We start from the raw sequence: 12,982 nt of genomic DNA, 5'->3' as shown, positions 1-12,982 counted from the left end.
GTCTCCCATCCTTCATCAAAGACACCAACCACTTTCTTGAACGCCTGGAATCCGTACCCAGTCTGTTACCCCCGGAAACCATCCTTGTAACCATTGATGCCACTTCCCTATACACGAATATCCCACACGTCCAGGGTCTCGCTGCAATGGAGCACTTCCTTTCACGCCGATCACCTGCCACCCTACCTAAAACCTCTTTCCTCGTCACCTTAGCCAGCTTCATCCTGACCCACAACTTCTTCACTTTTGAAGGCCAGACATACCAACAATTAAAGGGAACAGCCATGGGTACCAGGATGGCCCCCTCGTATGCCAACCTATTTATGGGTCCCTTAGAGGAAGCCTTCTTGGTTACCCAAGCCTGCCAACCCAAAGTTTGGTACAGATTTATTGATGACATCTTCATGATCTGGACTCACAGTGAAGAACAACTCCAGAATTACCCATTCCATATCAAACGGTCCCTTCCCTACAGCCTAGGCCTTCGTGGCAAACGAATCTGCTCCAGTCCTGAATCCCTCAACCATTACACCAACAACCTGAAAACAGCTTTCCCATCCCACAACTACCCTCCCAACCTGGTACAGAAGCAGATAACCAGAGCCACTTCCTCATCCCCTCAAACCTAAAACCTCTCACAGAAGAACCCCAAAAGTGCCCCACTTGTGACAGAATACTTCCCGGGACTGGATCAGACCTTGAATGTGGCTCTCCAGCAGGGATACGACTTCCTAAAATCCTGCCTCGAAATGAGATCCATCCTTCATGAAATCCTCCCCACTCCACCAAGAGTGTCTTTCCGCCGTCCACCTAACCTTCGTAACCTCTTGGTTCATCCCTATGAAATCCCCAAACCACCTTCCCTACCCTCTGGCTCCTACCCTAGCAACCGCCCCCGGTGTAAAACCTGTCCTATGCACACTCCCACCACCACCTACTCCAGTCCTGTAACCCGGAAGGTGTACACGATCAAAGGGAGAGCCACATGTGAAAGCACCCACGTGATTTACCAACTGACCTGCCTGCACTGTGACGCTTTCTATGTGGGAATGACCAGCAACAAACTGTCCATTCGCATGAATGGACACAGGCAGACAGTGTTTGTTGGTAATGAGGATCACCCTGTGGCTAAACATGCCTTGATGCACGGCCAGCACATCTTGGCACAGTGTTACACCGTCCGAGTTATCTGGATACTTCCCACCAACACCAACCTATCCGAACTCCGGAGATGGGAACTCGCCCTTCAGTATATCCTCTATTCTCGATATCCGCCAGGCCTCAACCTCCGCTAATTTCAAGTTGCCGCCGCTCATACCTCACCTGTCTTTCAACAACTTCTTTGCCTCTGTACTTCCGCCTCGACTGACATCTCTGCCCTTACTCTTTGCCTTTAAATATGTCTGCTTGTGTCTGTGTATGTGCGGATGGATATGTGTGTGTGTGTGTGCGAGTGTACACCTGTCCTTTTTTTCCCCTAAGGGAAGTCTTTCCGCTCCCGGGATTGGAATGACTCCTTACCCTCTCCCTTAAAACCCACATCCTTTCATTTTTCCCTCTCCTTCCCTCTTTCCTGACGAAGCAACTGCCAGTTGCGAAAGCTTGTAATTCTGTGTGTGTGTTTGTGTGTTTTGTTCATGTGCCTGTCTGCCGGCGCTTTCCCGCTTGGTAAGTCTTGGAATCTTTGTTTTTAATATAGAAATCCGTAATTATTGATACATGTTCAATTACCCGAAAGTTCCTAAATGCAATATAACATATACCGTACAGTTAAAAGGAAGTCACGCTTGATCAAGGTCCGCGTTACTTTCTACTTTTGACCAGACATAACGTCTGGAATAAGAAAGTAATAATAATAATAATAATAATAATAATAATAATAATAATAATAATATATTTCATCAAAAATAATACAAGAAATTTCTGTAAGACTTTCAGAGAAAACTTACAGGGATACCAAGCACTTAGCTTGTACTTCAAAAAGCCCGATGGTTCTTTGGAAACTAATACGAAAAATAACTGCAATATCTTAGCCCAATATTTCAGTTCCCTCCTAAACTGTGAACCACCCCAAGGAAAACTTATCTTCTCTTCTCCAGTATTCACACATCCAGACTCACATGCCCCAGATCTCGAGGAAATTATGGAGATAGTCAAACAGTTGAAAAATAAAAAAGCACCAGAAGAAGATGGGATCATTATTGAATTCTGGAAACCAAATGATCCTATACTTATGCTTAAACTACATCATATAATATCAGACATATGGGAAAAATATATTAAAAACAAAGATTCCAAGACTTACCAAGCGGGAAAGCACTGGTAGTCAGGCACAATAAATGAAACACACAAACACACACACAGAATTTCTAGCTTTCGCAATCGACGGTTGCTTCTTCAGGAAAGAGGGAAGGAGAGGGAAAGACGAAAGGATGTGGGTTTTAAGAGAGAGGGTAAGGAGTCATTCCAATCCCGGGAGCGGAAAGACTTACCTTAGGGGAAAAAGGACAGGTGTACACTCGCGCGCACACACACACATATCCATCCGCACATACACATACACAGACACAAATTCAAAAACTAAGCAAAATTAAACTAAAAGAAAAATAATCAATACCAAAATAATATCTAATTATATTCAAATCAGGATATGAATAGACACAAATTATAAACACAAAACACGACAGAAACATTAAAGAATGAACCAACCATCAACAATTATTCAATAAATAAAGAGGGATCAAAAAAATAGTCTGCTTGTGTCTGTGTATGTGCGGATGGATATGTGTGTGTGTGCGAGTGTACACCTGTCCTTTTTTCCCCCTAAGGTAAGTCTTTCCACTCCCAGGATTGGAATGACTCCTTACCCTCTCCCTTAAAACCCACATCCTTTCGTCTTTCCTTCTCCTTCCCTCTTTCCTGAAGAAGCAACTGTCGGTTGCGAAAGCTAGAAATTCTGTGTGTGTGTTTGTGTGTTTTATTTATTGTGCCTGTCTACTGGCGCTTTCCCGCTTGGTAAGTCTTGGAATCTTTGTTTTTAATATCAGACATATGGATGACAGAGCAAATACCAGAGGACTGGAAATGCGCTCTCATTCACTCAATACACAAAAAGGGTGACAAAACAGACATCAACAATTACAGAGGAATTTCCCTGCTCCCAGTTGCTTACAAAATTCTTTCCAAAGTTCTTTTAAACAGGATAGAATCCCAAGTAGATCCACTAATTGGTGAATACCAGGCCGGATTCAGAAAAGGGTGATCACGTGCAGAACAAATGTGGTGCTTAATAACAATATTACAAATGAGGAAATGCAGAAACACAGTAATTACATTCATTGACTTCAGGAAAGCACACGTTTCAGTGGACCATGAAACCCTGTTTAAAATCATGGAAGAATTTGGAATCAACCGAAAGACATGAAAAATTACAGAACAGGCACTTACAGAAACAACATCCAAAGTGAAGAAGTTCATGAGCGAAATATCAAAACCCTTCAAAATCAAAACTGAAGTGCGACAGGGATGGACTATCCCCAATGCTCTTCAATATTATTCTAGAAAAGATCAGCAGGGTATGGGAATCTCACATAAAGGGCATCCAAATTGGTATCAAAAAAGAGAACCGAATTAAAGTCAAGTGCCTTGCTTTCGCTGACGATATTGCAGTTATCACCAATAACAGAACAGAAGTAATTCATGCAGTGGAAAAAATTCATGAAGTTTCACAAATAACCAGACTGCAGATATGAAAAAAAAATTATGGAAAGACAGCCAGAAAATAAATCCCCTTTAATCACAAAACATGGTAAAATTGCACAAGGCTACCATTTTAAATACCTCGGAGAAACTATACAGTCCTTAGGATTAAATTGAATCACCAATTAACAAAGAATCACCAAGCTCCAGAAGGCCTACAAGCTAACATGGATGCATTACAACAAGATGTGCATTTTGACTGACACAAAATTATAGCACTATAGAACAGTGATTCTTCCAGAAGCAATCTACGCAGCTGAAACAATGGTGATTGATGGTCATTTAAAAATTAGGGAAATAGAAAGCAAGAAAGAAAGAAAAATTCTCAGGAAGATTTATGGTGCAATCAACAAAAACGGCATTTGGATGAAGAGACCACAAAACGAGCTCTATATAAAGACCAACACAGTAACAGACAAAATCAGAAAATGCCAAACCAAATTTTAAACACATATCTACAGGATGGAAGACTCCAGGACAGCAAGGAAAATTTTCAATATTATAACAAAGAGTAAATGCGGCACAAAATGGCTGAAAGATGTCCAGAGGGATCTGCAGCAGATCAACATAAAAATCTTGAAGACCACACTGAGAGCCGGAATAAAATCACAAGTGTGAAGTTTGAGGAAAGAGCATCACGCCAGCCTGGTAAAAAATGGACAGAAGAATGGAAGAAGGAGCATTCTGAGAGGATGAAGAGTTTTTGGGAAGCAAAGAAGAAAAACCTCTGGAGATGAAATTATGAATTCAAGTTCAACTGCTCTTCTAAAGGGGAACAATTGTTCTAATATTAATAGTAGTAGTAGTAGTAGTAGTAGTAGTAGTAGTAGTAGGTATTGTGGCATTATTAAAAGTATATAAACAGAGATGATCTGAAATGTTGTGCATTAAAAGCAATGTGTGCATTGAGAAACCGAAGATATTCATTCTCTTAAAACTTCTGTTTAGTGAAGAAGGGAGAAACTCTGCCATTTACAATTGTGAGTTTTCTGTTGCCAGCTTTCCTTTATTACTAGTCTGTATACTATATAGAGTCAGCTATAAATATGTTGCTGAATGAATTTGAACACATTGATTTCAGGATCTTCTGAGTTTAAATATTGCATGTTTCTGCATTCTGACGTAAGTCAGCAGTTTTCAATAATCTTTCATTCATGACATTTGAAAGCTTTTCAGGGGACTGAGATCTCAGCCTGGGACTCTGATCTTCGTCATTAGTATGCTAAAACTTCTTGTTGTAAATACCGTGTGTTTTGTATCAGGCACTCTTCAGGGCAATTTTCTTCTTTCCTGTCGGTTTGAGCACTTCACATAGGTACTTAAAGTGTGTGACCCTGTTGATCTTGCCATACTTTGTGTTCAAATTTGGTATGTTTAATTTCATGCAGAACAACTCAGTTTTCTGAAAGGAGATCTGTAGCCCTACTTTTTCTGTGCACTCTTTGAGTACTTCTATCTGTCTGATTGCTGTGGTTTCATTACCTGAGATTATTTTTAATTATTTATATTTGGTTGTTCAATTTTAAATCACTTCATGTGCATCCTCCTAGATATTTAATGGATGTGACTGCTTCCAGTTGTTATATGCAATTTTTTAATCATATAATAATGAATCTTTCTGTTTATTTATGTGCAGTCTGCTACATTTGTTTATGTTGAGTGACAATTGCCAATCTCTGAACCGAACATCAATGCTCTGGATGTCTTGCTGCATTTTGCTACAATTTTCTAGCTTTGTGACTTCTGTAATTCCAACACCATAATTTGCAAAAAGCCTCGTGGAACTACTGACATTATCCACCAAGTAATATATGCATATTGTGAAAAGTAGTTGTTCTGTAACACTCCCTGGGGAGGGGTGGGGGGATGCTCGGAGTTACTTTTACTTCTGAAGATTTTCCTCTGTTGAGAATAACATGCTGTGCATGCTGTGTTCTATCTGCTAAAAACTCTTCACTTCAATCATGTAGGTGCGCAGATATTCCGTAAACTCCTGTTTTGTTCATTAGGTAGCAGTGTGGAATTGTATCAATGAGGAGAGTGTGTTTCACATAATGGTTGTTTCTGGAACCCATGTTGATTCCTACAGAAGAGATTTTTGGTCTCCAGAAATGTCATAACAAGCAAGCATAAAACATGTTCCAAGATTCTACAAGAAACTAACATCAGAGATACAGACACACAGTTTTGTTTGTCTGTTCCGTGATGCTTCTTGAAAACAGGAATGACCTGCAGTTTTTTCTAATCATTAAGAATGCTTTGCTCCTCCAATGACTTGCAATACACTGTTGCTAGAAGAGTTCTGCTAATGGAGAAGTTATTTTGTATACTTAATGTAAAACAATACTGTAATCCCACAAAGCCCAGTTGCCTTTCGTCTGTTGCTTTCTATCCTATTTCAAATTCTGTCATTTTGACATTCATGTGAAAATTTAGAGGAGGGACTACACTGCAGTCTTCCTCAGTGAAGCAGTTTTGGAAAAAGACTTTTTGTATTTTGGCCTTCTCTGTGTCATTTTCCATTTTGATGTCATTATAATCAGTGATTTGTTTACTGATTTAATGTCAAGACAAAAACTTCTCAGCATTTTTTTTTTCAAGTTGCTAGATAGAATTATACTTTGATGAAGATGTTGAAAACTGCTCCATGGCTAAAAACTGTTCCATAACTGATTTACACTTTCACTACTATTGGGTTGATTGTGATACAACGGTCTTTGAACACCAAGGCCTCAACCTTTCTTGTAATTCCTAGTTATTCACAGGGAGATGGTTGCCACGTTGATCCTTGTCATTCAGACTTATCTGACAACACTGGAAGCATCTGTGCCAACTAAGTGCTGTGTCATATGATAGTACATTATTACCATACACCAACACAGAATGACTTGTTGCCTTCAAATTGAGAAAACTAATTACTGCAAGATAATCCACTTTATGAATGAAATTGGATGCACTAATTTGTTTCAGCTGCTCTAGTGACATGCTGTGGCACTGTGGCACAGGGATTTTACTGTGCACCAGCACTGCAGACTTAAGCCTTCTGATATGCCCTCCCATCTATTATAAAATGTGTTGTTGAACAATGCTATTAATTTGGGTCAAAGTTATCTTAGCACATCACTTTACAAGAAAGGGGTATGCAGTATTTTAAATACTTATCTCACATAGACAACTTGTTGTCAGATTTTGATGAGAGGTACAAACTTAATTATAATGATGTCGTATTATAAAAGTTTGGTGGTAGTTGTTGCAGAAAATATACTGTTTTCCTGAAGGCTTCAAATTTCTGGCAACTGTGAGGTAGAACAAAATGCAGAGTGGGGAAATTGTGTACAAAAGGTGGAGGGGATCACTTTCCTAGTTGCACCTTCAGTTGCCATTTTCTTTGTCTCTAACTATAATTATTATTTAAATTTACAATCTACAAAATTAACTAATTATGTACTAAATAAAGTGTCTGTCCTTAATTTACTAATGCTGTTGATGTTATGAGTTATACAAAACAGTACATTTTAGTATTACTTTCAGTGCTGAACAGGGGATATAGGTAGCTGCTGCACAGAAATGAAAGGTTTTTATTATACACCTTTTAAAATTGTTCTGGGTTTGTAATCACAAGGATGATGTTTCCAGAATTTGGAAGACCTTGTCTAGCTAAGGAATCAAAATCTTATAATTCCTAAATTTGCATCAGCATTTGCACTGATCATTCAGCAGGTATCCCATACAAGCTGTGCAATTTTTGTCGTTTAAGTTGGCATCATGCCTTCAGAAAGGATTTACAGTGCATTTATATTTTTCTTTTGTCATATAAGAGACCACAACAACTTGTTTAGGATAGCCTTGGGATCACTGAAGTTGTAACTCTGGTACTCTTCTTTAGTGTTTACTTCCACATCATATATTCCTTAGAGTAACATGGCCCTTCCCCTCTACTTTCCTTAGTGATTTAATCTCCATCTCCATCTCTGACTTGAATATTTTCTCAGCCATTTTATATAACTTGTGCCATACAGCTTCATCTCATACTACATTTTGTTGCCTTGTTAATTTCATTCATCCTGAGTCAAAATTCTGAAATTAATGTAGTGTCAAAATGTTTCAAGGCAACCCTTAATTCCTCAGAGACTTAGGGCTAGTTTTGCATCTTTAATTGATACCTTGAGAAACAGAACAAATAAAACCCACATCCATATCCCCTCAGTATAGCACAACTATGATCTAGGCAAACATTTAATATTACACCCTTAGGTTGTTTTGGAATAAAATAGTGCACTATTTCCACTTATGGCTGACAACAAGTTTTATTGATATCAATTGCAGTTTTGACTAATTTCTTTATCAAGTGTATAAAATAGGTGCTGGAGCTCACACTGATAATTCTATAAGGCTCTACACAGGTGAGATCCCAATCTGTCATGGTACAGACCTGAATGACAGACATAAAAGGCGTAACAACTGAATTTTCTCACTAAAATTATCTCCTTAACAGCTGACTTACAAATGCATTTGTGATCAGTTGTACTTTACTCAAACTACAGTGTGGGTTCTCGCATTATCCTTCTGGGAAATGCCATTTGCTATCCAGGTCATGAAGTATATGACAACTGGGTTTATCATTCGTGCCACATACTGACAAACATTCAACCTTCTTTCAACAATTACCCATTCAGTCCTGTTTTGCCATATCCAGTAGCACACTATGTTAAGATTCCAGAGCTTGGAGGAGTATGGGTCTTAAGAATTGTTGCTTCCTGCAATCGTTCAACAGTTTGTCTGTGGAGATGTTGGCATCAAACTTATTACAACAAACTGAAGTGAGTCTCATCACTGAACACCACAGAGTGCTAATCAGGGCCCCAGTTGACTCTAGCTTTACAACATGCCGAGTCTCTTTTTTGCTTGTAGAGTGATGTCCTTTGTATCGTAGTTTCAGTGCTACCATAGAGGTAAATTTTACTTGTCACCACCCTAAACAATTTATAGTGCACTGAGGGAAACATTATGAGAGGACAACACTGAAATACTGCTAATGAGTAGTGACAAGAACACACACATTTATTGTCGAATATCAACTTCGTACAAATCAGCTCACGCAGCAGGCACTGAAGTTCAGGTACTGACCCAGAAGCTAAGGCTGGGTAGTAAACAGTTCTTGTCCCACTATAATGTCGAGTGAAGACAGGCTGGTGTGGACTTGCAAGGAGCAGATGATACAGCATGAAGTCCACAAGGAGAAGGTGGTCTTCTTGGTAGTTGAGCTGACTTGGAACTGCCTGCTCTGCTGTGGTTCAGCACATATCACTTCTCTGGTGGTGCCACTGTTGCAACTTCTTAGTGCTGCAATTGCTGGGCTATGTGCTGTCTCTGGAGAGAGTTGTCGGCCTATCAACACCAGTGGTGCTGCATGGTGGTGCATGCTGTGTTTACGACACCACAGTGTCAGTAATGAATGATAATGGCAACTTGAGCTCTGAACTGAGCTTCTAAGTAATCTGATCCCAATGATTCATAGTGACACACTGCCTGTAACAGCTGCCCAGATTACAGCTGTTGTCTATCCATAGTCAGAGCCAGTCAAACATCCTACAATCCTCTCACAGTGCAGTCCTTTCAAAATGGCCTTGCACATTCTTCTTGCCATACTGATGTACTGTGCTTGTTCCATCACTACCCATTCTGCAGTCACAGTAATTATGCTAAGCTGATTGTCCATGTTATCTGTTGATATGATGCCTCCATGTTCCTCATGCTAATGATTCAGGCTTACTCAAAGTTTGAAATATTATAAGCAGTGTGCACTCGCACGCACACACACGCGCGCGCGCACACACACACACACACACACACACACACACACACACACACACACACACACACACACACGCGCGCGCCTCCTGGACATGTAGTGTTGCAGTCTACACCTAAAAGGTTCCAGTAACATTAGAAACACTCAATAGCCATCATGTACTCATTTGTGATGATGACCTTTTTATGTACTGAAAATAATCTTACATAAGGATGAAATTGTGATCAGTATATCACAGGCATTGGAAGCATTGGGGTAACAGTTTGGTTAGAATTTGGTCAAGTTGTTGCTGTGCCACATTTTCCATTCTTCTTAATGTCTTTATCTGTGTTCATCATTGGCATAAAGTTTTCAGTTTCTCTCTGTTACAACCCTCTTCCCCCCACCCCTTTTTTATGCAAAAAAAAAAAAATAAAATAAATTTCAGTGTGCAATGTTCATTAACAAATCATTCAGCAAAGTGCTCTTATGAAGCGAGCTGGTCTATGTAGGGATGTAGGGGAGCATTTAAGCCTTTATCCTTGAGCAGCCATATATACTTAAGTTTTCTGAGAGTCTCCATACCTGCTTAAAGGAAATTCCCAGATGGATTTTACCCTGCATTTTCATCTACAAAATATTATAATGGAGTTTTGTGTTTGTTATATAATTTATTACTTCAATAAATGTCATGTGGGTCTGTTCAGCTCTGTATACCAACAAAATGATGTAAAACAGGAGCAACAAAAAACTAATTTTGATGATATAAAAAAAATGATGTTGAGATAATGTTGCATCTTTTACAGTAAGTGATGCCGCTCTTGTGAACAAGAATGTTGCATCAAAAAATCACAACATCTGTTACGAGGCTCGTCTTGTGAGTTTACATGGAGAACGTCTATCGAAGCCAAAGAAAGTTTTTTGCTACGTTTCTCCAAAGCAACTCACAGTTAAAGAACTGTTGCTTAAATTCATTCCAAAGAGAATCATCACATTTCGTCTGTGTCCATCCACTAAGGTAAGTGATGTCTCCTTGCAGTATTTGTAGTAATAACAGCAACTGCACTTTGTCTTATTTTTTACACTTTAAGAAATGGCTAATGAGACCTATCCTAGAGTATCAATCTCTTTTACAGTTCACACAGTAAAATTTGAAGGCTTCTGGACTGATTCCATTCTTTCTTTCTATATGACTCCCTCCCCCCCCCCCCCCCCTCCCCATAATGAGTTTATGGTTTAATTTATTTTCTACTCTCTAAGTTCCATTTCATGCAGCCATCCATCATGCAACCTGTAACTGCTTAAGTTTGAGCCTTAAAAGATTGTTAATATACTCAACTTACTTTGTGTGGTGCATCCTACAATATTTTGTAAGTGTCTTTTTCCTCCAGTAGTATTTTTGTTAGGTTTTTGGACTGTAGACTTTTCTTATTATTTTCCATTTTTCATTATTTTCCCCAGGTTCTAAAGCAAAAGTTTGCTTTGTGAAGAGCAAAACTGGACCCACTATGGGGTAGTAGTCAAGTTGAGGAGGAAATAGGCATAATTCTCAGCTTCCTTGTCCCTGTTTACTAAAGTGCTACTAAACTACAGGTTTCCTATTTACCTGTATTACAGTTCCCACTGCCAGGAGCTACTTAATGTGTAGCCATTATTTCTGTTGAAATTATGGGTACGCATTCAACTCTTGATGAAGTGAACAGAGTCACCTTCCTATGGAATCACAATAAAATAAAAGCACACACATTAAGAAATAATGGTGCCAAGCTAATTTCTGTCATGTGCCTGTGTGCTGCTAACAATGACCTGTGCTTAAGTATTACTCAGCAAACCAAACTACTAACCTCAGCACAGTGACAGCACTGTCTTATTTATGCTCAAGAAGCAAGGAAGGGAGGTAGTGACAGTGTACACTCCAGTACTCTTACAAGTGGAGCACTGTCACATGTACGTGCCTGTATGCACTGCTGAATGAAGTGTCCTTTTGGAACAAGAACAGAAACAGAACATACAGTATATCTTAATTTTGTTGCTCAGGATACTTCCCCGGAAGAATCAGTAAAAATGTCCTTCTATGGTTATGTCGCTATTTTCCAGAGCAGTGATTGTTGATTCATTGTCTGCCGTTTCAGTCACAGATGATGATGCCAACTCTTTGTTAGAATCTATGCCAGATGATTTTATTATATTTTCTGTTTCCTCACTTGTCTCCTCTGTTAGACATCATAACACTTTGACATGATACAGAGCCTTTCAAGGCTTCTAATGTCACAACAGTAATTACTAATATCACTGCAGCAAAAGTAATTTGACCATGTGGCCAAGTGGCTAGCAATTTTGGCTAGTATCACTACAGTCCCAGTTTTGATTCCCGGAATCCACTTCAAATTTTTTGATGGTGGAAGGGTCTATAAGGAACTCAGCTCAGCCTTATGAAGACAACTGAAAAGCAACTCGAATATGAAAGCAGTGAAATTAACATGCAAGTCACCGAAGTAGTGCTTTATGTCATAAGTGTTGCTGCAGGCAATGTGACACACAATGTTTATTTATAACAGCAGAGACATCTGCCAATACTTTTTTGGGTTATGAGAGCAAGATGCTTGAAATATTATGACTACGGATCTTATCCTTTGCAAGATTTGAGACCAGTTGTAAAGAACATAGGCCTAACAATATGGTGCCAATAGGTAGGGAACCATTTTTTTGCAAACAGAATAAAGAGGAGTAGGTGGGAGCTTCATAATTAACATCAGAGGTTCGACTTTTCCTGTCTGTGTGCACTTTCAATTTTTTTCTGTCCATTTCTACACAATAGTAGAAATAGCAGAAAGTACTGTCTAATAGTACATTTTGATCTATATGATCAATGAAATATTTCTTGTGTGCATTTCAGTTGTTCAGCTTTTCAGCAGATACTTGACTCCTGCTCCAATAGACTGATGCTTTTGCTGCTAATAAACAAACTTGGTGCGTCACTTTGCCCTGGGGCAAGCTTTGCAATGTAACACCTCTTCAGTGACTTGCATGTCAATTTCGCTGCTTTTATATTCAAACATCTTTTCAGTTAGTCTCACAAGGCTGAGCAGATCTCCTTCCAGATCTTTACACTGTGAAGCCAAAAATGCTAACCACTAGACCATATGGTTAGTTCAACTTTCTGCTGTTAGCTTTTGCTGTTGTGGAATTGGAAGACTTGAAAGTAGGTGTATCACACTAAAAATGTTGGATGACTACTGGAGGAGCGATGATATGACTGATGAGGGAACTAGAAATGTAATAAAATTGGTTGACATTGTGTCCCCCCTCCTACAATTTGTCCACAACTGATTAACTTAACTGTTGCCTGCAAACATCTGCTTGCCCCTTAGGTTTTTTCCTCTATTAGCACTATCACACCTTTCTCATTCTCATTGTCAGTAAAAGTAATTG

At 39.2% G+C, this 12,982-nt stretch overlaps 1 protein-coding gene across 7 annotated transcripts in view; it reads left to right on the top strand.

The window, feature by feature from the left end:
- The window catches only part of LOC126277953 (apoptosis-resistant E3 ubiquitin protein ligase 1), a 616,553-nt gene that overhangs the window by 540,464 nt on the left and 63,107 nt on the right, over window positions 1-12,982 (top strand). For all 7 annotated transcript variants that reach the window (XR_007550627.1, XR_007550628.1, XR_007550629.1 and 4 more), the window contains one exon: window positions 10,357-10,568. Coding sequence is in view for 4 of the 7 variants with exons in the window: in XM_049977563.1 (XP_049833520.1) it covers window positions 10,357-10,568 (212 nt within the window). In the remaining 3 variants the exon portion in view is untranslated. The remainder of the gene's footprint in view (window positions 1-10,356; window positions 10,569-12,982) is intronic.

Source organism: Schistocerca gregaria, chromosome 6, assembly GCF_023897955.1.
Source record: "Schistocerca gregaria isolate iqSchGreg1 chromosome 6, iqSchGreg1.2, whole genome shotgun sequence".
In the NCBI taxonomy this organism is placed as follows: domain Eukaryota; kingdom Metazoa; phylum Arthropoda; class Insecta; order Orthoptera; family Acrididae; genus Schistocerca; species Schistocerca gregaria.
The sequence above is the reverse complement of the archived record's forward strand: the minus strand, read 5'-3'. Positions and strand labels throughout refer to the sequence as shown.